Source organism: Myxine glutinosa, chromosome 7 (genome assembly GCF_964187855.1).
Source record: "Myxine glutinosa chromosome 7, kmMyxGlut1.1, whole genome shotgun sequence".
NCBI lineage: Eukaryota > Metazoa > Chordata > Myxini > Myxiniformes > Myxinidae > Myxine > Myxine glutinosa.
The window spans coordinates 22,429,735-22,455,694 of NC_136267.1; the positions used below are offsets into that span (position 1 = coordinate 22,429,735).

At 45.9% G+C, this 25,960-nt stretch overlaps 1 protein-coding gene across 2 annotated transcripts in view; it reads left to right on the forward strand.

The window, feature by feature from the left end:
- Positions 1 to 2,141: 2,141 nt before the first annotated feature.
- The window catches only part of SPAG6 (sperm associated antigen 6), a gene marked incomplete in the record, with an annotated part of 163,176 nt that continues 139,357 nt past the window's right edge, over positions 2,142 to 25,960 (forward strand). For both annotated transcript variants that reach the window (XM_078781365.1, XM_078781366.1), the window contains 2 exon segments: positions 2,142 to 2,336; positions 16,494 to 16,589. In XM_078781365.1, the coding sequence (XP_078637491.1) occupies positions 2,312 to 2,336; positions 16,494 to 16,589 (121 nt within the window).

Consider the following 25,960-nt stretch of genomic DNA (forward strand, 5'->3'; position numbering starts at 1 on the left):
AGGCTGGCCCGGAGCGCGGCCTTCAGAGAGCGATGAAAGCGCTCGCACAGGCCATTGGCCGAGGGGTGGTAGGCCGTGGTGTGGTGTAGCTTCACCCCGAGACCTTGCGCCACCGCGGCCCAGAGCTCCGAGGTGAACTGGGGGCCACGGTCAGACGAGATGTCCGAGGGGGCACCGAACCGGGCAACCCAAGTGGCGATAAAGGCTTGCGCCACCTCAGCCGCAGATGTCGCCGCCAATGGGACGGCCTCCGGCCACCGCGTGGTGCGGTCGACCATGGTGAGGAGGTGGGTGAACCCTCGCGAGGGGGGCAGAGGTCCCACCAAGTCGACGTGCACGTGGTCGAACCGCCGCTCGGGCACCGTAAACGGGGCCAATGGTGCCTGGGTGTGGCGGTGGACCTTGGCGCGCTGGCACGCGAGGCACGTCCTGGCCCAGTCACGGACGTCCTTCCTGAGGCCATGCCAGACGAACATCGCCCCGACGAGTTTCTGGGATGCCTTCACGCCAGGGTGGGACAGGCCGTGGATGGTGTCGAACACTGGGCGCTGCCAGCCAGCGGGCACGATGGGGCGAGGCCGGCCGAGGGAGACGTCGCATAGGAGGGCCGTGCCCACGGCGTCGAACGGCAGCTCGGTGACGCGGAGGCCCGTGACGGCGGTCCGCAAGGCCTGGACGCCGGGGTCGGCGGTCTGGGCCTCCGCCATCCGGGCATAGTCGACACCCGAGGTGGACCGCGTGCACGACGGACCGGGAAAGGCAATCCGCCACCGGGTTGTCCTTACCCGCCACGTGACGGATGTCCGTCGTGTACTCGGACACGGCAGAGAGGTGGCGCTGCTGCTGTGCCGACCATGGCTCGGCAACCTCGGCCATCGCGAACACAAGGGGCTTGTGGTCAACGAAGGCCGTGAACGGGCGGCCCTCCAGCAGGTGGCGGAAGTGTCGGACCGCCAGGTGGAGCCCGAGCAGCTCACGGTCGAAGATGCTGTACCGGCGTTCGTGCGGGCGAAGCTGCCGGCTAAAAAACGCCAGCGGTTGCCAAGCACCACGCACCCATTGCTCGTGCACCGCGCCCACCGCGTAGTCCGACGCGTCGGTGGTGAGGGCGATCGGTGCATCGGGCGCCGGGTGCGCCAGCATGGTGGCATCGGCCAGAGCCAGCTTTGCGCCCGTGAACGCCGCGGCCATCGGCTCCGACCATGCGATGTCACCTTTGCCCGGCTTGCCCCGAAGTGCCTCGTGCAAAGGGCGGAGGAGCCGGGCGACGTGGGGCACGAAGCGGTGGTAAAAGTTTACCATGCCCAGGAACTCCTGGAGCCCCTTGATCGTGCGGGGCCGTGGGAAATCCCTGACCGCCTCCACCTTGGCCGGTAAAGGGACGGCCCCATGCTCGGTGATGCGGTGCCCCAAGAAGTCGATGGTGGCGACACCGAAACGGCATTTGGCAGGGTTGGTGATTAGGCCATGCTGGCCCAGGCGTTCGAAAAGCGTGCAGAGGTGGAGCAGGTGGTCCTCCTGGGACGCGCTCGCGACTAGGATGTCGTCCAGGTAGACGAACAGGAAAGGTAAGTCGCGCAAGACGCTATCCATAAGCCGCTGGAACGCCTGAGCCGCATTCTTCAACCCGAAGGGCATCCTGAGGAATTCGAAGAGGCCGAAAGGGGGTGATGACCGAGGCCGAGGCCACGGGCCACGAATTCGAAGAGGCCGAGGCCACGCCTCATCCCCGGGCGTGGCCGCTCGGTCGAAGGGCGGGGCATGTGCCATCGGTCCCTGCCTGGGCGCTCGCGCCACCTACTGGTGCGCGGAATTATTGACCCATGTGCCCGCTACATTAGAATCATAATAATCAATAATTATCATAACAATTGATTAAGCATAATGATTAATAGTATAAGAATTATCTTGGAATAATGGAAGAGCAAATACTTTTATGAACTTTTTGTTTATTTTAAACGTGATAAAACACGTGCGATTTGAGTAGTTGTGACGTCACTCACCCGCCGCAACGCGTCACACAAGCAGCCAATCAGAACGCGTGGGTGGAGCTAGCCATCGCCACAGGCAAATCCTTTACTTTAGAATCCGGAGAGGCGGAGAATGAACTGCAAATGGCAGATGTATTGACGCGATATCATAGAACGAGATAAAATAACCAGGTGCGCACGAAATATCGGGTACACAAGAGTGCGGGTAAGGAAAATACAAACAGAAGTCAAGGTGTTCGCGGCCATTCCCCCGCGCTGCCGTTTCCGGTCGTTGTCATGGCAACAAGCGCCCAAGCCGGGTTCGATGCTGAGCCGTCATTATGACCCAGCGGCAGTTATTGCAAGGTAAAGGAAAATGTGTGTGAAAAGACGGGACGAAACGTCAAACAAGCGTCATTAAGACTCCGTTTGTGATTAGGAATTGAGACAAACAATGTATAATTATAAAACTGTCGACATATTTATTATTATTAATCTAATCCTACCATCTGTAGGCCTACTGTACCTATACTGGTTTAATGTAGGCCTACTGTACCTATACTGGTTTTAATGTAGGCCTACTGTACCTATACTGGTTTAATGTAGGCCTACTGTACCTATACTGGTTTTAATGTAGGCCTACTGTACCTATACTGGTTTAATGTAGGCCTACTGTACCTATACTGGTTTAATGTAGGCCTACTGTACCTATACTGGTTTAATGTAGGCCTACTGTACCTATACTGGTTTAATGAGTAGGATATTGTTCTTATGGCCGCACTCTGCGGACAGAGTGTTATACTTATTGGTGCTGCCGAAGATGTCTCAAGTCGAGGATTGCAGTAGGTGGTTTGCCATTGCCATGCCATTCTCGTACAGTAGTCGGTCATGGCAGATTTATTTATTCAGGTTGCCCGTGGTAGCTCACCTACTTACCGAAGGACACCGTAGGATCTTTAACGTCCACCAACTAATTCCGAGGGACGAATGACCCTGTGAGACACCAGGGCGGCGGTTTGTAGCTGCGTCGGGATTTGAACCTGGGCTAGATGTAGATGGCCTGGAGGTGAGTGTGCACACCTGTCGGCCTACCACCCCGGCAAGATTCACCCAGACAATTCACGAACGCCTTGCCCAATCGGTCCACCAACCTGTGCCCAGGTTCATTGAGTAGTTTTTTGTTTTGGCTTTTTAAAGTTATACTTCGCCAGAATGTGACGAACCACCGTGACCTTCACCTTCCATCTACATCCAACATACAGTGATTACATTTGTTTACAACTAGCAGAAGTACCCGGCGTTGCCCGGCGGGGAGGGGAGGGTGAGGATGGGGAGGGGTGGGGGAAGAAGGGGAGGGGGAAGAAGGGGAGGGGAGGGGGAAGAAGGGGAGGGGAGGGGGAAGAAGGGGAGGGGGGGGAAGAAGGGGAGGGGGGGGGAAGAAGGGGGGGGGGAAGAAGGGGAGGGGGGGAAGAAGGGGAGGGGGGGAAGAAGGGGAGGGGGGAGAAGAAGGGGAGGGGGGGGAAGAAGGGGAGGGGAGGGGGAAGAAGGGGAGGGGAGGGGGAAGAAGGGGAGGGGGGGAAGAAGGGGAGGGGAGGGGGAAGAAGGGGAGGGGAGGGGGAAGAAGGGAAGGGGGGATGGGGGGAGGTGGGGAAGGGAGAGTGAGGGGGGTAAGGGGGAGGGAGTTGGGAGGGGGGAATGGGGGGGAGAGAGTGGAGGGGGGGGGTAGAGAGGAGGGGGGAAGGGGAGGGGAGGCAGGAGAGGAAGGGGGTTCATATATATGCTGGTGGGTGGATGTGGCATTCATCACGTTTCTGAGTTGAGTGTGATGCAGATCAGGAAGAAGAAGAAGCTGTACTGCCAACTTCGTACACTTCTGGAAATGTTTGATTTATTTGTGTTCAAATGTCTGGTGATTGTTTTGTATTTATTTATGCGAATGTGCACTTGTATATAACTCATTAATTTTAAAAAGGCTTCGGCACGATCGAGCGATTATTTTTTTTTAACTCCAAAAAACGTTTTTGTTTTTTTCAAATATATTGTTGCGGATATGAGGATGGTATTTTTTTTATTGTGTGCTTTATTATTATTATTGTCTATTCTGCGCCTCCTGCCTCCAGTGTTGTGTAAAGGTCAAAGGGCGTCCCGGTAGTTAATTCCATAAAAGCACACATTGAAGGACACGATAAAACCCTTGTTCAGTAGCTTATATCTTTATTATGTGTTTTAGGGTAAGGCCTTGTCTTCCATTAACATGACACTCCATTGCACCAAGTGAAAAAGATAGATTCCCTTCATTCCCATTCCCAAAAGCCTCCATTTCCCCTTTCGTCGATTGCCATTCGCATTGCCAACCAACAATTGCCGCCATTGACCACGAGGCAGGGTTGGGGAAGAAAGGCGGGTCCCCACCTCGTCATAGAGGGGAGGAGTGAGTCAGCCCCACTCAACCAACCACGAACAAGGGGTTGGACTTGGAGAGGGTGTGGAGAGAAACATCAAGGAGGTTCGCGAAGGTTGAGGGGCGGGGCCTATATAACCCGCCGCGGGACGTTCCCCGAGGAGATGAGCTTTGAGAGAGATGAGCTTTGAGAGAGATGAGCTTTGAGAGAGATGAGCTATGACAAGAGCTGAGTTGTGAGGTCCAAAAGCAGAGATCATCCAGGGAAGCACAAAGCCTGCTATTCGTCACCTTGCTCGCCAGCGGCAGCATCCACAGCAGCAACAACATTCGACAGCCGTTTGGGGCCTGGACGGCGGTTTTGAGTAGGGCCGCGAAGGGACGGCGGCTGCCGAACGCGCCGATCGTGCTGCCAGCTCCGGACCTTCCTCTCCTCTCCAGCCAATCCTGCTAATCGCCTGCAATTTCCCCATTCGTGTACGTGAGTTTGTTCTGTTCGTTCTGTCCTGGGTAGTCAATTAAGTCTGTATAAGCTAGTAATTTGCACTGTGTCACCTGCTTTTTCATGTCCCCTGTAAATAACCGTGACTGCTCCTTTTGCTTGTGTGTGTAAATAATAAACCCCGTTACTCTTCTGTACGTCTTCTTCTTCCTCTTTGCATTCGGTCGCTTTAGAGTTTTCCACATTGAATATCTGTGGCGCGATACGGCCAATGTCTGGGTGAATCGGGTGAATCGGGGAAACTGTTAGGTCGCGGAGCCTCCGCTCGGCAAACAACATCCTTAACCGCTGACCGTAACAATATCTTTGTTTGCCTAAAACACTCCTAGGCACTCTCTGATGAACCTCTGAAAGTTTGATGAAGATCCGTTCAGCCATCTCTGAGAAAAATGGCGACACAGACAGACAGACATATCTCTCTTATATAGTGGATAACTCCGATAAGTCTTGTAACAAATGGCCAAACTGTTTCGTTGTAAGTTCACTGCAGCAAAAGCCTGCGCTATGACTGCCAACCTATGGTTGTTGTTTTTTTCGTCGTCTGTCCTTTTTAAATGTTGAGCGTTTCGGACAACTCACACTCAACAATCTCAACACAATCTAAATGTTGAGCGTCCCACCTGCCAAGTTTTCATCGTCTTTGGTACTTGACCGGAGTTAGTACTGACGACATCCCAGACTCAGAGCGGACGCTCTCACCGTTACACCCCCGTGAGTGTTCGTACTTTAATTTACATTGCACAGAAATGTCTAGATTTTTTCAACATCGAGGATCATTTAAGAGTGGGATGACAGAGGGGAAAGAGGCACAATGAGTGGAGCTACAACACGACCTTTGACCTACACAGACCAAAAATATATCGTTTCATCCATGGCTAAGACCCATCTGCCAGGTCTCATCAATATTTGCCCACTCCTGTTTGAGCTATTTTACACACACACACACACACACACACACACACACACACACACACACACACACATACACACGCATGCATACGCATGCATACGCACGCATACGCACGCATACGCCACATACGCACACACACACGCACAAATACACACACACGCACAAATACACACACACGCACACATACACACACACGCACACATACACACACACATACACATATACACGCACACATACACACATACACGCACACATACACACATACACGCACACATACACACATACACGCACACATACACACACACGCACACATACACACATACACGCACACATACACACATACATGCACACATACACACATACACGCACACATACACACATACACGCACACATACACACATACACACACACATACATACACACACACATACATACACACATACACACACACAAACATTTTACGATTTTTCGAGGGCGATTGTAAATCTCTTTTCCATGAAAAACACCCCCATGATCATAGACTACAGTTTACATCTATTTTAAATTTCAGCAATTTGTACCTATTTGTACCTATCAACAAATATGGGCCGGCAGGACCTCAGGATAACGCAAAGGATTTTTGAAGAAGAAGAAGAAGAAAAGCCATCATCCTCCTTTGATGTCATAATCTGTTCCTCTGATGTCATCACTTGCAAACATTGTTTGGGAGTTGTTTCTCACAAAGAGAAAGTCAACATTAGATTGAAGGATGGACCTTTGAACTTTATTCTTACATTTACTTGAAGTTGTCTGATGAGAGATTTCGCGAGATCTTGGAGACGACGTCATGGATTTTCGAAGCTCTACACGGTCTCCACGTTTTCAAAGTTGTCATTGTTCACAATTGTATTTTGTCGAAACTGTATTTATCTTTCGGTGTGTGAACCTATAGTGTGCTCCTTGGAAGTTTCTCGGTGTTTATCTTTCATAAATTAATCGTTTCTGTTTACCGCGCATGTGCGGCCTGTAGTCCTTGAGCCAACCGGCCATATTTTGAAGTGAATGCTCCGGCGGGGGGAGTAATTCTCATTATGATTTTCCATTAGACCAATGTCTCAAGTGTCAGAAAAGGTGTGATGGACATCTGAGAACGGTAGCTTAGTGCCCGGATGGACGCCATCTTTGAAACCACCCAGCTCGAAAATGCCCATTTGGTGGGGTACATTGTTGCACGTGTATCTGGACTTCTATACTAGCTATCGATGTGCGGGTTGACGACTAAATATACGTCCGATGTGTACCGTCTAAATAAAAAATAATATGAAGCATTTTGTTTCAGATTAATTATTATAAAAATCAATTATCGAAAAAAAATCATATATTTTTCAATATTTTATTATTAGACTTGTACTTTTTTTAGTGAAACAACACTGGTATGATTTTCCAAATTATGCATTGTGCTACACCGTTTATCTGTCTATAAAAATAACTCAAAAACTAAAACATATCATCCACCACGAGTGTACACAAAAAATATATGAAAAGGCATGCACTTTCCACAAACCGAAACTATGTCAGTTGGAATTTCCCGCCGATAATCAACCCACAGAACCCAGTGCCGAAAGTGACGTCAGTCTATTCTATATCTATATTCTATATTCTATATCTCAGTCTGAGATTTGTTGCGGTGACCTGATTAATTTCTGAGGGGGGGGGGGGGGGGGGGGGGGTGGGTGGCTTAAGAACTAAAAGTGAACATGTTAGATGGCGCCACAACTCTATTATAGAGTTGTATTGTGGCGCCATCTAACATGTTCACTGACTTGGATGAGTATGTCTATGTAAGTTGGCGAGCTTTTCGGATATCGGAGTAATCTAACGTCAGTCTTTTTGTTCTTTCAGCTGAGATGGCCGGTGTCGAGGCGAAACGGGTGAAGATTGAACCTGAGTCCGGAACGTGCATCCTGTGCAGCAAGAAGTCGCCACTCTCTGAACTAAGCAAGGCAGCGGGCAACAGTTCTTGGAAGACATTGTGTGACGCAGCCGCAGTTAGAAACTTTTATCCAATTCTAAAGCTAGTCCAAGAAGGCGCAGTTGAACTTCCTAATATTCCAATATTATACCATAGGGCTTGTAGATCAGACTTCACTCACAAAAACCACCTAGCTACTTTGACCAATGCAGCTAGAAGTTCTTCAGTTGATACTGGCGATGCGGTGCGACGGTGATCATCACGGGAAGAGACAGGATGAACTTCAACGGTCTACGATGATAAATGCATTTTTTGCCAGCGTGCTTCAAAATTCATAAAAGGCAGTCGTACCCGTGAAACAGTTGTCTTGGCTGTTGAACTTCGAGCAGATAAGACAATAAGAGATGCTGCGACAGCTCGCAATGATGAGAGAGTTTTGGCATTGACTACACGAGATATGGTTGCAGCTGAGGCTCACTACCACTTCTCCTGCTATAGAAACTACACACGGCCTCAAAAACCTTAAGTAGAAACTGACATTGAAGATAATATCGAGAAAAAAAGAAATGATACGATGTATATTCAATTTCATTCGCACTGACTTGTTCTTGAACCCGAGGATTGTTCCAATAGTTGATGTTGCAACAGATATCCTGTCTTCAGATACATTTTCAGTTGATGTTCGTGACTCCATCAAGAAGAATCTGCAGCGCACATTACAGAGAGAGTTTGGAGAATCGCTCATCTTCTTCAATGTGAAACACCGTGTATACTTGATGCCCGATATCTGACAAAGCGAGAGATTGCTGCAGAGTGCTTAAACCTGAAAGCAGAAGTGAAAGCATTTGAACGAACGGACGGTGAAAGTAACATTGTGCGTGCAGCTACTTCACTGCGACACCAGATCAAAGATGCTCATTACAATGAACGTTGGCCGCCTCAGCCAGCAGAACTCACTTCAGATTACGTGAAGATACCAGATTCTCTTCGTGTATTTCTGCATACTTTGATTTGCGGAGTGGGGGTAGCTCTGCGCGTGGCCGACACACTGGTATGGTCGATGGCTCAAGATATCATCAATGCTGTACACCGGGGTACCATCAGAACATCGAAGCATGTCCTACTTTCGTGGGTCATGAAAACGCTCACCGGTAATACAGAGGTCATCAGAATATTGAATCGACTCAGGCACGGATGTTCGTACACAGTTCTGGAAGAAATCGAGACAGCGCTATGCATAGACAAATTAGCAAGTGTGGAGAAAGATACAGTACCACTTCCGTCACATGTGCACTCTTCGGTCCCGACTGTATTAGCATTCGATAACATCGACAGGCTAGAGGAATCGCTGAGTGGTGGCGGAACATCGCATCGCGTCAACGGTATCATCGTCCAACCGAAGTCGCAGTCGTGTTTGCCGCCCCAACCTCCATCGGCAGTATCCAAAGCAGATAAGAAGCGATCTATCCCGTCATCCAGCGATTTAGTTCCAATATACAGCGGTGGGAAACGAGAGGGCCCACCTGCAATCAAGCCTGCAGATCTTTCTGACACTCTTGCAGGCGCAACATCCCTTGCGCAGCGCCGAAATCACGTATGGATTATGACTCGCATGCTGGAACCATGCGACCAGACAATCAGTTCGTGGACTGGTTTCAACATCATGACTAGAGATCGTGTTCAGGTGACGGAAGATGTAGTTGGCTACCTGCCGGACTATAAACGCGCCTGCCACAGATATGGCAACAGAGCAAGAAATCCTCAGAGAAGCTCTGAACATCATGTCATCACTTCAGCTTGAGCGTGAAGGGTCAATGAAAAAAACGAACAAAGCTGCACTTGCGAAACACATGGAAGGTCTTGTGGAACCAGCCGAGAACGTTGACAAGCGAAGTGCAACAATAATTGATGCGATGGCTCTCATACAAAAGATGCATGGCGAGAACGACACGTTCGAAGAACTATCTGACCGCATCCTTGCTGCAGCGCTTCACGCTGGTCAAGGCAGTGAGCGCATCGATGTTGTCTTTGACACATACACAGAAGAATCCATCAAAGCAGCTGAGCGTGTGAACCGCGGTTCAAATGAAGGCTATCAGTTTCAGCGAGATCAGACCCGCACACAAAATCATGAACTGGCGGCGTCTCCTTGCTTGCAGCCAAACAAAGGAGAAACTGGTTGTGTTTCTGGCGGAGTCGTGGAAACATGAAACAAATCGCGAAAAGCTAGGCAACAGAACACTGTATGTCACCTGTGGTGAAAAAATGTCTGGTACTGACCCGCGATAGGTGGAAGTTGGTGCAAGCACTCGAATGTAGCCACGAGGAAGCAGACACGCGTATGTTTCTCCACGCAAAGCACGCCGCTACCCACTACAAGACGATCATCTTAGTGGCAGATGACACCGACGTTCTGATCATCAGTCTTCATCTCAGCAGAACCATCGATAGTCAGCTCTTCATCAGACGAGGAACAAAGGTTCGAGTCAGAATGATCGACGTTGGAAAGTTGGCTGCGGTATTGGGGTCTGGAGTTTGCAGTGCATTGCCAGGGCTTCATGCATGGAGCGGGTGTGACACTGTGAGTGCTCTGGCTAGCCAAGGAAAGATAAAGGCTTTGAAGCTTGTGCAAGCGAATGAGCTGTATCTTCAAGCATTCACAGATCTGGGATCTTCGTGGAATGTACCAACAGACGTCTTCAATAGCATTCAGGCCTTCACGTGTCAGCTGTACGCCAAGAACACGAAGATCGTCGGTGTTAATTCGCTCCGTTATCACATGTTCTGTGCAAAGAAGGGCCAGATCGAATCTGGACAATTGCCGCCTTGTGAAGACTCCTTGATGCAGCATACGCTTAGGGCCAACTATCAGGCGGCTATCTGGCGACGCAGCCTTGAAAACCTACCAGACGTCCCAACACCATCAGCAGGACATGGTTGGGAACTCGATGATGGCGGTTCGCTCACAATCCGATGGATGGCGGGTCTACCAGCTCCAGATGTCGTCTTGAATCTCATCTCATGCACATGCAGAAGGACGTGTCGACCGTCAGATTGCTCCTGCATACTGAATGGGTTGAAGTGCACTGTTGTGTGTAAGCTGCAGGGATGCTCCAACATGGTGCAGGATGATGCTATCGTGGCTCAGGATGCCAATGACTCTGATGGCGACTCTGATGATTAACTTTGTGTGCACTGTATATTGTATAGCATATGTTGTTCTCTATTATAATGCAGGCCAAATTGCCTGAAAATCTTTATAGACAGATAAACGGTTTAGCAAAATGTATAATTTGGAAGATCATACCGGTGTTATTTGACTAAAACATGACATGTTCAATGATACCTCCGCTTGCTTATTAGGAATATACATCGTATGGTGTTAAAATCAGCTCCATACGTCTTTCCAAACTCTAGTAATGAATAATTAATATAATTGGCGGCCATTTTGAAATCCAAGATGGCCACCAAAGTGCAGATTTCCTATGTAACAATTTCCGCCTGCTTATTAGATATCGTATGGTGTTAAAATCCTCTCCGTACGACATTCCTAACTTGCGTTATCGTCAGAATAGATAATGCCAGCGGCGGCCTAAGTCATTTTATGCCTCTTTACATTTATTTGTTGTAAACTCGTGGTGGATGATATGTTTTAGTTTTTGAGTTATTTTTATAGACAGATAAACGGTGTAGCACAATGCATAATTTGGAAAATCATACCAGTGTTGTTTCACTAAAAAAAGTACAAGTCTAATAATAAAATATTGAAAAATATATGATTTTTTTTCGATAATTGATTTTTATAATAATTAATCTAAAACAAAATGCTTCATATTATTTTTTATTTAGACGGTACACATCGGACGTATATTTAGTCGTCAACCGCACATCGATAGCTAGTATAGAAGTCCAGATACACATGCAACAATGTACCCCACCAAATGGGCATTTTCGAGCTGGGTGGTTTCAAAGATGGCGTCCATCCGGGCACTAAGCTACCGTTCTCAGATGTGCATCACACCTTTTCTGACACTTGAGACATTGGTCTAATGGAAAATCATAATGAGAATTACTCCCCCCGCCGGAGCATTACTTTTGGTCTGGCTCAAGGACTACTGGCCTCAGGCTTCACCCGTCGAAGTTTGTTCCTTCCCTCGCTGTTTTTGCGAGGCTCTTAGATTTTTCCCTTCTCCCCCAAACTTCCCCGAACATCTACTCTTTGACTAACGTTGTAACCCCCCCCCCCCCCCCCCCAAAAAAATTATTTCCTTTTCTCCTCGTGTGCTTTTGTTCCATCGTATGCTGCTGTCCACGTGCGCTGTCTCGCCCCGCCCCCATTATCGCCTTGCCTTCCACCTTTTCCCCTGTTCAAGTGACTCGTGGTTGTCCCTCGAGGCTCCCTCTCCCTGTTGGTATCTTTGTGAATATAAGACTGTTCTTCACGGTTCTGTTTAAATATGTTTAAACTTTCCCCTGCAGTTTTATTCAGTGGTTTATTACAACACGCTGTTTTTCTTCCTATATAAAAGGCTCCTTTCAATTTCCTCTTCAACTCATTCCACTTAAAAAAAAAATTCAATCTCTTATAATTCTAAATCACTACATGCTCTAAATTCAAATTCATTCCACCCCTCCATCGTTCTCAAACAGATGGCTAACTTGAAAATCACAATAAACCCAATTTGTTATAAATGTTCGTCTTTCATTAATCATCCACTTTCTAAACTCCCCCCTTGCCCCTCCCCTCCAAATCTCCCCCCTTGCCCCTCCCCTCCTAAACTCCCCCCTTGCCCCTCCCCTCCAAATCTCCCTCTTTGCCCCTCCCCTCCAAATCTCACCCCTTGCCCCTCCCCTCCTAAACTCCCCCCTTGCCCCTCCCTTCCTAAATTCCCTCCTTGCCCTTCCCCTCCTAAACTCCCCCCTTGCCCCTCCCATTCAAAACTACCCCCCAACCCCTCCCCTTCAAATCTCCCCCCCCCCCAACTATCCCTCCCAAATTCTCCCTCCTCCCACCTCCTTCTCAAAGCTGCCTCCTCCGCACTTCGTCTCCCTTCTATCTCATACATACACCTCCCCCAACCTTCTCCTTTCCTCTGCCCCCCCTCAAACAACCCCTCACTGTGCCTCATCCCATCACCATCAAACTTTTCGTCCTCCTCATCCTTCCCTTTCTTGTAACTCTTCTGTAATCTCTGACACACTATCAACTGCTGTCCCTACCTCCCCCTCTCATTCTTCATCTGACCCTACCCCTCCCTTCCCCTGTCCTGCACCCGATGCTCCTCCTCTCTCCTCATTAACAGAATGGACCTCAAACATCCGGGGCCTTCACTCAAACCTGATTGATCTCTCCACGCAGGTTGCTTCTGACAATCCAGACTTGATCTGCTTAACAGAAACTTTCCTCCTTCAAGATGTCTCTCATTCCTTAATATCTCTTCCTGGTTACTCCCTTCTGTACCGTCCTCCAAACAGTGATGACTCCATTTACATTTCACTGTCGGACAACATGGACCAACTTCTATCAACTCATCCAAACTCTCTCTTCCTCATATCTGGCGACTTCAACTGTCATCATGCCAGCTGGCTGGGTGTGGGTTCCTCTCTCACCAGCCATGGCACCTCAGCAAAGGACTTCTGCGACTCATTGGGACTGACACAATCTGTCAATTTCCCGACCCGGATCTCAGTCAATGGAGTATCTTCTCTTCTGGACTTGGTTATGACAAATTTCCCTGCAAATGTCTGCTGCTCTTCTTCTGCTCCAATCGCTTCTTCTGATCATGTGCTTTTTAAAGTGGACATCTCTCTGGCCATTCTCAGAAAGCCTCCTCAGTGCCGACAAGTCTGGCATTTCACTCAGGCTGACTGGCAGGGTCTGCAAGCAGCCATCAATCATCTGGACTGGTCTCCCATCTCTACTGCCTCTGACATCAATTCTTCCAAAGCAAACTGCTCTCTCTCATGCACAGATTTATCCCATCTCGTCTTCAGTTGTCTTACCCTTCCTCCCATCCATGGTGCACTGAATCTTGTGGTGAGGCAGTTGCCCTGAAACAACTTGCCTTTGCCTCTTGGAAGGCAAATCCAACTGAAGGCAATCTCAGTTCCATCCACCAAGCTCGGAACAAGTGTGTGTCTACCCTCAGGAGTGCCAGGAAGCACTATCTCTCCACACTCAAGAATGAACTCTCAAACCTGTCTCCTTCCTCCAAATCCTGGTGGCGTCTGGTCAAATCCGTTTCTGGTGTTTGTTCCCCCTCCATCCCCTCCCTTACCTCAAATGGCTACACAGTTGACACCACACGTGACAAAGCCGAATGCCTCAAATCTGTGTGTTGCCTCAAAATCTGGTGTCCCAAACCCATCTCTCTCTGTTCCCACCTTTCCCAGTTGAACCCAACTGCTCCTGGACTCTGTGTCCTTCTCTCCTGACAAGGTGGAGAAGCTTATGTCAAACCTCTACTCTGATTCTGCAACTGGACCAGACGGCATCAGCCCACGGGTCCTAAAATCCTGCTCTGCCGCTTTATCTCTCCTTCTCTCTGTTCTCTTCACCCTCTCTTTTGCTCAAGGTCATCTGCCGCATCTTGGAAATCAGCAAACATTACCGCTTTACACAAAAAATGTGCAAAAACAGATCCTTGCAACTACAGACCAATCAGCCTGCTTCCAATTATCAGCAAAGTCATGGAATCCATCATTGCTTCGGATATCAAATCCTTCCTCTTCTCCAATGGCTTGATCTCTGATAATAATCAATATGGATTCAGACCAGGTCATTCTACTCTGGACATGTTGCTTCTGCTGTATCAACAATGGATGGAGGTCCTCAATGCCAAACAGGAAATCAGATCTGTCTCACTTGACATGTCACGTGCCTTCGATACGGTCTGGCACCCAGCTCTGCTCACCAAACTCTCCTCCTTTGGTATCCATGGAAATCTCCAATCATGGCTTGCGGACTTCCTCTCTGGTCATAGTCAACGTGTGGCCTTGAATGGGTTTCTCTCATCTCCTCTTCCTGTTCAGGCTGGAGTTCCCCAAGGTAGTGTTCTGGGCCCTGTGCTTTTTCTGGTCTTCATCAATGATCTCTCTGACTCTCTTGAAAATCCTCTATCTCTTTGCTGACGACTCTACTCTCTGTCGCTCCATTCCTCATCCCTCAGATCGGCAGTCTGCAGTCTCCTCACTCTCTGCAGACCTGGACAAAATCACAGACTGGTCAAACAAGTGGAACATGTCTTTCAATCCTGACAAATCTCACACTCTTACTATGTCTCTCTGAAAAGACCGACTGGAAAACCCTCCCATCTACTTTCTCAACAATCCTCTCCAAGAAGTTCTGTCGCTCAAGCTTTTGGGTCTCACTATCTGCCATGATCTTTCTTGGGAAAACCACATTTCCAAGCTGGCCTCCAAAGCCAGTCGCCGACTGGGCATCCTCCGTCGTGTGAAGTCCTTCCTTGGCACACTTGAGCTCCTCACCACATACAAGGCTTTCATCCGCAGCTCAATGGAATACTGTTCCCCCCTCTGGGCCGGTGCTCCTGCCCCACACCTAGCTCGGCTGCACGCTGTTGAAACCAAAGCTTTCAGAATCATTGGAATCTCCTGCGATGAAGCTAACTCCGAGGGCCTTTCACTCACTCACCACAGGCAGGTTGGTGGTCTTTCTGTCTTCCACCGACTCCTCTCCGGCCTTGCTTCCCCAGCTCTCTCTGTGCTCTGTCCCCCCAATATTCCTTCAGGTCGCACAAGATCTGCCTGCAACCCTCTTCTGGTTAAACTGCCAAAATCTAGGCTCTCTGCTCACCTTCACTCTTTTATTCCCCTTTTCTCCCGCCTCTGGAACAAACTCCCCCACTCCCTTCAATCCCACACCTCCCTCCAGGTCTTTAAAACAGCTGTTCACCACCATGTCTTATCTTCCACCATCCAAAACCTTGATCTTTTCTACCCCCGCTTATTCACCCCAGATACACTTTTTTGAATTTCCAACTTCTTTCCTGGAAGTCCTTGCCGTGTTCATATGTTTTATACCTCTCCCACCTCCCCCCAAGCCCTCCCCCTCCCACATTTCTCCCGATGTCCCTGCTCTCAAATGTTGTGTTTGTGACCTTCCCCCTCTCTCCCCATCTTGTCTACCGCTCCCCTTATTTTGTGTTTTATGTGTCGGTTTGACTTTTTGTGTGATTAATGTTAGCTCTTTCACGAGCTTTGAAGTTGTATACAAAAAAAAAAAAAAGTTCTCAGAATACTATAAATCTGCGACAATGCCATATACCATTTATTTTCATGTTGTTTACACATTCGAAATCCGTGAAGGAAAATTAATCATACAAATATCTGTGAGAGCGAGAAACAGCCAATAGGAAGTGTCATATACTGTACAATCTAGATCCTAAGTGATGTTTTTATCTTTTCTACTTCTCACCACACCTGGGGCTAGTAGGATAGCCCAAAGGTAATATGCACACTCACGTCTTAGCTCTCTATCCTGGGTTTGAATCCCGACCCCACCATACTCTGTGCTTCCCAGAAGAAGAAGAAGAACCCCTGTCCATCCATATCCTTCCAAATCATTTCCTCGGACTCCATATTTTGCTCCAAATCCTTCACCTCTCACCAAACTCATGTTACCTATTTACCCCACTCTCCAATGTTCTCCCCAACATCTCAATATTTGACTCACCTGAGCACCCTCTCTCCCTCACTCTCCCTCCTGCCCCCCATTTATGTTTGCCCTTTCTCCTTAGTGCTTGAGGAATATTTAAAGGGACGCATGCATTTTGTGCAGACCATGTCTGAACTTGCATCAAGACCCCAGAACATGAAGATGTTAAAGAATGCCAGTGAGTATATCGCACCCACACTCATTGTGAAATATTGTACATTTCAGTCTCTCACTGTGTTAAGGAAACTAGCAACGTTACCCACCCTATGGGCGGGGCTTCAATTGGGAGGCCAAAATGAAAAGGCAAAATATCAGAAATTGAAGGCTTTTTTATTTTAAACGATTCATATAAACATCCGTTAAATCATATCACACGCAAATCATCAAAATCTAAACAGTATTTGTAGAATTTCAATAAAAGCCACATCACTGTTCATATCGGTAAATATTATTACATCGTGTTTGGAAAAACTGGAAAATTGGAAAAATTGGAAAATTGGGGAAAAATTGGAAATACAATATAGCCTATTTTACTCCAGGGGGTCCCAGGATTACCCACCCAAAATATCGTTACGATCGGTTCAGCCGTTTTTGCGGTACCTGGGAACAGACTGACAGACATTTGGTGAATTATAGTAAGATGGCAGACTTATTTGTGCAGAATAATAAATAATTCTTTATCCTCAGGAATATTTTCAACATAAATAAAAACATCGACTGTCATGGCGTTGCTTTGTTAAAGTGCCATAAATACTGAAAAAACTGTCCACAATGGTGGCATAAATAATTCTCGCAAATAAATGTTGAGAGAGGTATTCTATTAACCTCAAATCTTCTTCCTCCACTTGCTTTGAAGAAGGATTCACACCTGAAATCTGTTGCTGAGATAATTTGTTGAAGAAGAAGAAGAAGAAGAAGAAGACTCGTCTTCCATTGAGTGTGCAAAATTATGTTGTCGCTCAGGTCTGATTGCCCTATTTGTTTTCGAGACAGATTGTCGTGTCACTCTCATTGGTAAATTACCAGTGTGCCTCACCTGCCATTTCAGGATGGAGAACTCGAATTAGATCTGATCTGTCCCATGTCGACTGAGAAGATCGGTGCGGCGCCATGTTGGTTTTTCCACTGGCAGACATACTCATTTAATCTCTGGACCGAGTTAAAACAGGAATCTGGAACTTGTTCAAAGTAAGGCTGGAACGAGCCCACTGTTCTTCGAAAGACATCAAGCAAACTCTTCTTTCAAATCAAATCAAATGAGATATTCGACGTAAAGCAAACTAATGCTAGCAGGCAGGACACCCAGCTTAACGTCCATCCGAGGGATGGTGCAGTTTGTGCTGAAACGCCCCGCTTGCGAATCATCAATCCGACAGTTTAGAGTCTGGTCGGGAATCGAACCCAGCACAGACAACCGAAAGGCAAGTGCGCTACCTCTGTACCATTATATGTCAGACATTCTGGTGACGTCATACACAACAAAATAGAAAAAAAATAATTAAAATGCCGGAAAAGTGTATTCTGCAAGTGCGTTACCTCTGTACCATCGTATGTCAGACATTCTGGTGTCGTCATACACAACAAAATACAAAAAAAAATAATTAAAAATGCCTGAAAAGTGTATTCTGCCCCCCCCCCCCCCTCCAGTGCGCTACCTCTGCACCATCATATGTCAGACATTCTGGCGACGTCATACACAACAAAATACAAAAAAAATTAATTAAAAATGCCGGAAAAGTGTATTCTGCCCCCCCACCCCCTAAACTCCCCAGTCCATCCCACGTCCCTGATAAACCCAACAATATGCCACATGAGCAACAGTTGTACTTTAGGATACATGGCGCGTGCCATTCGTCCGATAAACAAAGGCAATGACATGTTCTTAGTAACAAAGCATAAAATGCTATCTATTGTGCCAAGCCTGTGCTCATAACATAGCAGTGTTTTGATCGGACTATGCTTCCATTTTGTGGTTTCTTGACCATTATGTCCTTTGTGAAACCCATGAAAACCTGCTATATTGTGATTGCAGATGAGAAATTCCGTAAAAACACAACATATGTAACAATACAATTGCATACATTGCACACAATGTGGTCGAATTCGTTTTGTTGGATCCTGTAATGTTTTGTTTGCGCAGCATGCCTTATGGCCTCCCCTCAAGCTCTTTCACATTTCTGAAACACCACAAAGACTAATGGGATGCATTGAAGTTTCGATTTTTGTGGTCTTATGAGAAACGATGATTTAAATAATTTGATTACAAAGTGAATGCCGAAGGAGTTAGTTTTAAATAACTGAGTTAAAGTGAGAATAACAAGTCAAAATCCCAAACCAATTCAGAAAATATTAAATAGTTTCCCCATTGCAATAACTGAAGGACCAGCAAGATATATTCGGCCTTGAACTGGAGGTTAAAAAAATAATAACCGCAGGTATAAACACTCACCTTGAATTGTCTAGCTCAGGTGCAAATGTTGACCCAGATATAATTTTTCACCCTGTTGCTTTGCACGTGTCCGCCATCCATCGGAAGGTCGTTTGGTTGGAGGACCAATCGGCCAGCACTGGTTGTTGGTGGATGTTTTAGATCCCACAGTATTATTTCCGAAGAGTTGGCTATCACCGCAACCCTTGCTGGTTTCCAAATTCCTGTCACGTCCGGGTGAAAATCAGGCCTTGCCAGCCGGTTCGTGAAAGACGGGCTAAAATAATTCCCTGGTAGACTACAAAATTGGCACTGTTAAAGAAGTAGTAATCTACCATATACAAGACATTATCTACCAATAAATACAAGGCACAGGGAGGTGACATTCGCTGAACGTGACGTGCAAAGTGCGCAGAGTAAAACGAGTGTTCATTTACATCTGTAGGATGTCTAATAAATAAAGGTGATATAAGCACCCCTGACACTCGGCCCAGACTTCGGCATGCTCACGCCGCTGTACCGTCAAAAACTGTTCCAACCCGTCATTTTTGACGGGCTTTATACTCGTCTATATAATAATACGCTAAGGCGTCGAGGGGGATCCTTATGGAGCTAAACTAAACGTTTTTTCCCCCTGATGGCCCCCAACCCCGCTGACCGCCTAGTCGGACGCGGGATGCCTTCCCATGGTGCAAACCATCTTCGATTATCCCCATTGCCGTCCACATCTCTAAGAACACCAACGTTGCTTCTCCGGGGGGACGGAGTGCAACTGGGCCCACATTACCCACGTTGGGAAGGCTGTTCACATCACGCAGTCTTCACGTCCTGTCGGTGTGCTGAGCAACAGTGTACAATGTCTTAGCGAAATTTGCTTCTCCGGGGGGAGGTTGTCCGACCTTCTCTTTCCTTCCTTTCTATATAATAATACACTAAGGCTTTGCTGTCAGGAAGTTTTGCTGTCAGGAAGTGGTCATTAGGCCCATTAAGCCATGCAAAACCCATGGTTGTTGTCAGTGCCCGATCCTTTTGAAACGCTGAGCATCAAACAAGGAAGCAAGACATATCAATTTGAAAGTCTTTGGTGTGACTTGGCCGGGGTCCATACCACCGACCCCCCCAGACTAGGAAGCAGATGTTCAATCCATTACACCACCTACTTGGAGTCTGTTCAGATTCATCCATCGGATGAGCACCAGTGATTACCACGCACTCATAAAAAAATATAAAAAACCACCTTTAGAGGCCATTTTTCCCCGCAAAGCGGGGGTACCACACACTCATTGATCACACAAATTTCACGATGGGTTATCAACAATATGCGCCGCAGTCAAATTCAACCAACATGTTGTTATTGCGTCGATAACTTGATCTATTATTATGAACTGAGCGTCAAGGCCTTTGTTGGTAAAACCTTGGAACTGCAGTGATCAATGACACCTACTGGAGAGTGGTTTAGTGAAAAAAAATACGAGGATCATTCTGGATTGAGGAAAGAGGGATACAAGGAGAGAAAAAAGGGGGGATGGTTGGGGAGTTAGGGAGGAGGCTCCAAAAATCATCAACGAAATTATTTCAGTCCACTCCAGGCCATAGACCTACCTCAACTTATGTTGAGGGGTTTGGCCTACATGCCATCTGTGTGTTGGAAAGAGTTTGCAGCCATGCAAATCAAACCTACACCAATCAATGCAGAAATAAATAAGTCTTTAACCTTCTCGACAAAACAGTCGCCTCTTGAGGAGGATGAGGCAAGGGAAACGTAGGACGAAGAGTGAAGAAAAATGATTTTAGCGGCCATCTACATATTAACACAAGCAAAAGGGAAGTATATGAGGGTTTGTTGAAAAGTAATGCCTCATATTTTATTTCTGCAAACCAGGTAAAGATATTCGAATGAAACAAAGCGCAGGCCGCACATTAGTCCTTCTCGCCACTGGGTGCGAAGTTTCGTAATTCTGACGTTAGATGTCACTCAGTGCTACATTAGTGAAGATGGCAGAGGGCAGCACGACATAGTCAGTGCTGTGAAGTGCTGAGGATGAGTCGAGTACCATTATGATCCTGAGAATAAGAGACGGTCAATGGAATACTACAAGAAAGGATCACCAGCCCCGACTTAGCTCTGTCGGATTTTCATCTCTTCCCCAAACCTAAGGAAAACCTTCCCGGCGAACATTCTTTTTCCGACGATGATGTCAAGGCCGCTGTGAGGTGCTCGGTCAGTCAGCAGGACACAAAGTTCCATCGTGGCGGCATCACAAAACGACTTGAACGTTGGTAGAATTGTGTGGTGATTATGTTGTGGTGGTGATTATAATTATGATCAGTTGTGATTTTGTTAAGAAATAAATATACACCACGGTAGAATAAAGATTGATGTTGATAACTGTCTTTGTTTCATTCAAATATATATATACCTGAGTAGATGTATACGGTAGGTTCCAGACCAGGCCAGACCCAGACCACATTCCCCACATCCTCCTTGCCCCAAAACCGGAAGTGTTCGAATTAATTAATTATTTTATCGATTTTCTCCCAAATTTCCAAATTTCCATTTTTCATGATTTTGTTATTTTCATGATTTGTCGAATAGCAGTTCCAGGCCAGGCCACCCTCCCCACCCTCACCACATCCCCCTTACCCCCAAACTGAAACTGCCTCAACTCAAAAAACAGGAAGTGACTCACCACAAACCGGAAGTGACCAATTCATTATTTATTTTCCAATTTTCACATTTTCTCGATTTTCCCAATTTTCCAAATTTTCAGATTTCACGATTTTCTCGAATTTTTTTTGTCAGGGTATATAAAATGGCCGAACCCATTTTCAAAATATTTCAAGATATATTTAACACAATTAGACGGTTGGTTGAGTCGCTTCGAGTATGTATACACAATTATAATACAAATAGGGATAACAACACGCAGGATGAATGATTACCCGCTATATATTTTCAGCCTTATGTAAAATGGATGATTTTTTACCCGTGTGGGAAAGTAAGATAAAATTTAATAATCATAAGAACCTCCCAAATTCATTAAGATGTCTAATAGTGGATGTGGAAAAACCTGTTTGCTTTTAAAGATGCTCCTTACCCCAAAATTTTTAGATTATGAAAATTTAATAATTTTCACAAAGTCTAGTTTTTAAGCCAGAGTACCAACTACGATCACAAGGTTTTAATGCAGGCCTTCAAAAAGAAGATATAATCAGGTTATTTAAGCTTCAACACGAACTAAATGAGCTCAACATTGAGGATGTAATACAACTATTTTGTTATACTCCGCAAAAATGGAAAAATAAATCAAAACCCACATCACCTACAACCATAACTTGTATTCTCACTGATAATACGGATGATATACCTTCACCCCAAGATTTAGATGAAACAAAAAAGAACCTCGTTATCTTTGATGATTGTGTTAATGAGAAAAATTAAACGGTTATGGACAGCTACTATACAAGGGGGAGACATTCTTCTTGTAATTGTATTTATCTTAGTCAATCATACTTTCAACTCCCTCGTCGCTCAATAAGAAACAATGCTAATACTTTTATTTTATTCAAACTAAATGCATTAGATATAACCAATTTTTGGAGGGATAATTGTTCTACATTATGTAGTAAAAAGGAATTTGAGGACCATATGAAACATACGACTGAAAAATATAAATATTTCGTTGTTAAAGAAGATGATATAATAACTAATAATTTCTTTGTATAAATAAAATGAATGCTGAAGAACGAGCAAGAAATTTTAAGGAACATCAACAATTACTTTCAAAAGTTGTGAAACAGAAGACGTATTTGAAAGAAAACAAGAGGAGTTTTTTAAACCTCTTTTAAAATCTACCGAACAAAAGGGGGTTTCGATTCAACTTGCTGTGATAGAATATACCCCAACCCAAAAACAGGAAGTGCCTGATTTGATTTACCTATCAGATCAAGTTCCCGCGATAACATATACTTCCAAACAACAACAGGAGTTGCGAGATTTGGATGAACTAGCGAATCAAGAACTTGCAAATATAGAAACAACACAATCATCCCGAGGCCTTGAGAAAAACAAATAAACTTTCTAATTATGTTGCGAAAGCTATTAAAAACAATGAATATAAAAGGGGTACATTAACCAAAATGGGTCTCAATCCATCAGAAGAAGAAGAATCAGCAGCGTTTCATCTTGTTAACGAGGCGGTATTGGTATTTAATGATGAGTTAATGTTTTTGAGTGATACTCACCCAAATGTTAAATTAACCCCCAGATTAATGTTTATTCTCACACACACCGGCCATAGAAACACCAGACTCGGTGATTCAAAATATTTTGATGCACCACTTGACATGGAAAGAGAGGAAGATAGGGTATATATTGAGTTGCTAAACGCGATTGATTACGGGGGGTATATTAGGGGTAAAGGTAAGAAAAATTAGAAGGAAAAAGATATTCTTAATGCTGTAGATAAACTTGGATTGAGTTCAGGCTCTGGTATTAGTTTTCTTCCGAGCGACTCACCACAATTAGTTAATAGGCTATTACTACTGTTAGGTAGTAAGGAGGCAGGAAACAACAATTGTTTTAATGAAATATCAGCCATTTTAGATCAGTTGATGAATAGGAAAATAATTAATAAATGTCAATACAAAGATCTTTTATCTCACTTACAATAAAATGAGAAACACAACTCTTAGATTTGATTTTACAACGAGTGATCACACGACTCCATTCCAATACAACTGATCAAGTACAACTTGATCCCACAAAAGAATAGGAAGCGGCGTTATTGTCTATGGAAGCCTATAATACCTTGTTTAATATCACAGAAAAGAATAACAAGTTTAGTTATGATCCGGGAACTGGATATAAAATTGTAGAAGTACCCCCCGGAGCTTACGAGATACCTGTACTATGTTCAGAAATTTCACGTGTTATGAACGAACAAGATGATGAACCAAAAAATATCGAAACAGATACTCAAAAACATACATCAAAATCAACTATTAGACTTAAAAATAATTATAAAATAGATTTCACGATTACTAATTCATTCCGCGAGATGTTAGGTTTCTCCGCAAAAAAGCTTGAGGATAACAATATGTTTGTCAGTGATAACGTCGTTGACATATCCTCAGGTATAAATTCAATATTAATTCACTGTGATTTGGTTGATGGTGCTTATGACGATGGAGTAAAAACAAATACAATATTTTCATTCAGCGCTTATTCAACTCCAATAGGTTATAAATTCAATATGGAGCCAAAGAATCTCACCTATTTGCCCATGTCAGGAAAGACCATTTCTAAAGTAAATTTTAAGATAACCGATCAGGATCACCGTATTAGTCTACTTGTCAGCAATGTGAACCCGGAAATGTTGAGTACCCCAAAGTTTTAAGTTAGAAATGTACAGTATGGGTCCCCAGCACTTAGAAACTGCCGGATGCTAACTTGCATATGTTGGGCAATTAGCAAAATTAGCATTAATAGCATTAACCCTATCAAACATAGGCCTGGGACACTGAAATTTCTGTTTCGCTCTATTGCTCCACTTTTATTCACAGGTATTAGAGGTAACAAAGGCAAGTACCATACCAAACTAGAATAATATGACTATGGGTAAATAATATCCTCAAAATTAAAACACAAGTATACCCAAAATTATCAGAGCTGAAAAATATGTGCACTAGTTACACAACATAAAACTTCCATCAAGAAAGAGCGTCTTGCACTTCTACTACTCTGCACTGTTATAAAGCATATCCTCATCATAAAACTCATCCTCATCGTCTTCATCGTCTTCTCCTGACTCTACATTCTTGTCATATTGCTCTTCTTGCTGTGAGTGTGTGAGTGTGTTGCAACATGTACTATCAGAGCCTTTGCAGAAGCAGTAGCTGGTACAGGCCAGGCCTGCAGCTACGCAGTTGCACTTTGCTGTTAAACAGGGCTTTAACCCAGCTTTGCAGCTACAGCTGATCATTTCCAACACGGCAGGAGGAGCAACGGGGCTTGCATCCAGGATGGGCACGATGACTTCCTCTCCCTTCTCGCCTTCCTTCTTATTCCATCCAAACTCTGTTATGTCCACAGCTGGTGGGTCTGGGCAGTCTGCTGCTTTCCAAAGCAGCACCTGTAGATGGGCACGCCATCCATGGAGGAGAGCGTTGCGCTCTGGAGTGGAGGAGGCAGGGTCTTCAGTGCTGGGGGGGGGGGGGGGGGGGGGGTTTGCGCTTTCGGTAGATGTCATATCTGGCGACGTTCAGAGATGCCGAGACTCCCTCTCGTTGTACAGAGCCAGGAAGAAACCACTCACTGCCTCTGTAATCTGTAAATTAGTAGCTCCCTCCTCTCCGATGAAGTGAAGCAGGTCACCAGGTACTACTCTCATGGCCTTGAGTGCGGACACCTTCCCTTTCCCCGCGGGATAGGAGGTGGTGTCACATCCGGAGAGAGCATGCATAGCCAGGATGGAGCGACACTGCTCACCGAGATTCTCTACTGTCGAATTGATGTTGAGAATAGTGCCATCCCATCTCTCCATCTGCAGGTTACATGTGATACCCACCTTCCAGCACCAATAGACCATGAGTACGAAAACATCAGTGTCATCGCTGAGAATGCAGACAGTTTCAGCTCCGCGACTGGCTGCATCCAACATGTATGAGATGAGGGAGACGTCAGCCTCGTCATGAGTGACAATACTGTCTGCTTTGCTGACCATCTTGATGTGATCTCCTATGCTGTGTGTGCACAGGAGCTCACCCAGTCTCCGTTTATTTGTCTTGTTCTTCATCACTTTGTCGCGGCTAGGTAGAGGGGTTGTCAGTGAGAGTCGGTACTCTGTTGAGCTCTCCCCAGCTCTTCTCTGCCTCTCGTGGTCTTTGGCAGAGACTTGCTCATACCGGTCAAAGATGACAAATGTTTCGGTGATGTAGCGATTAAGCCGGCGCCCCATGCTGGCTGCGAGGTCAGCCACAGTGTCTGACGATGGCCACACCACATGGTAGATGAGCTGCGATGCATCAACGAGTACAACATGTGGTGGGTGGGGATTGGGGGCAAGGATTCCAAGATGCTGGACGATCACAGACTTGTTACCCTTCCTGAGGCATCCATA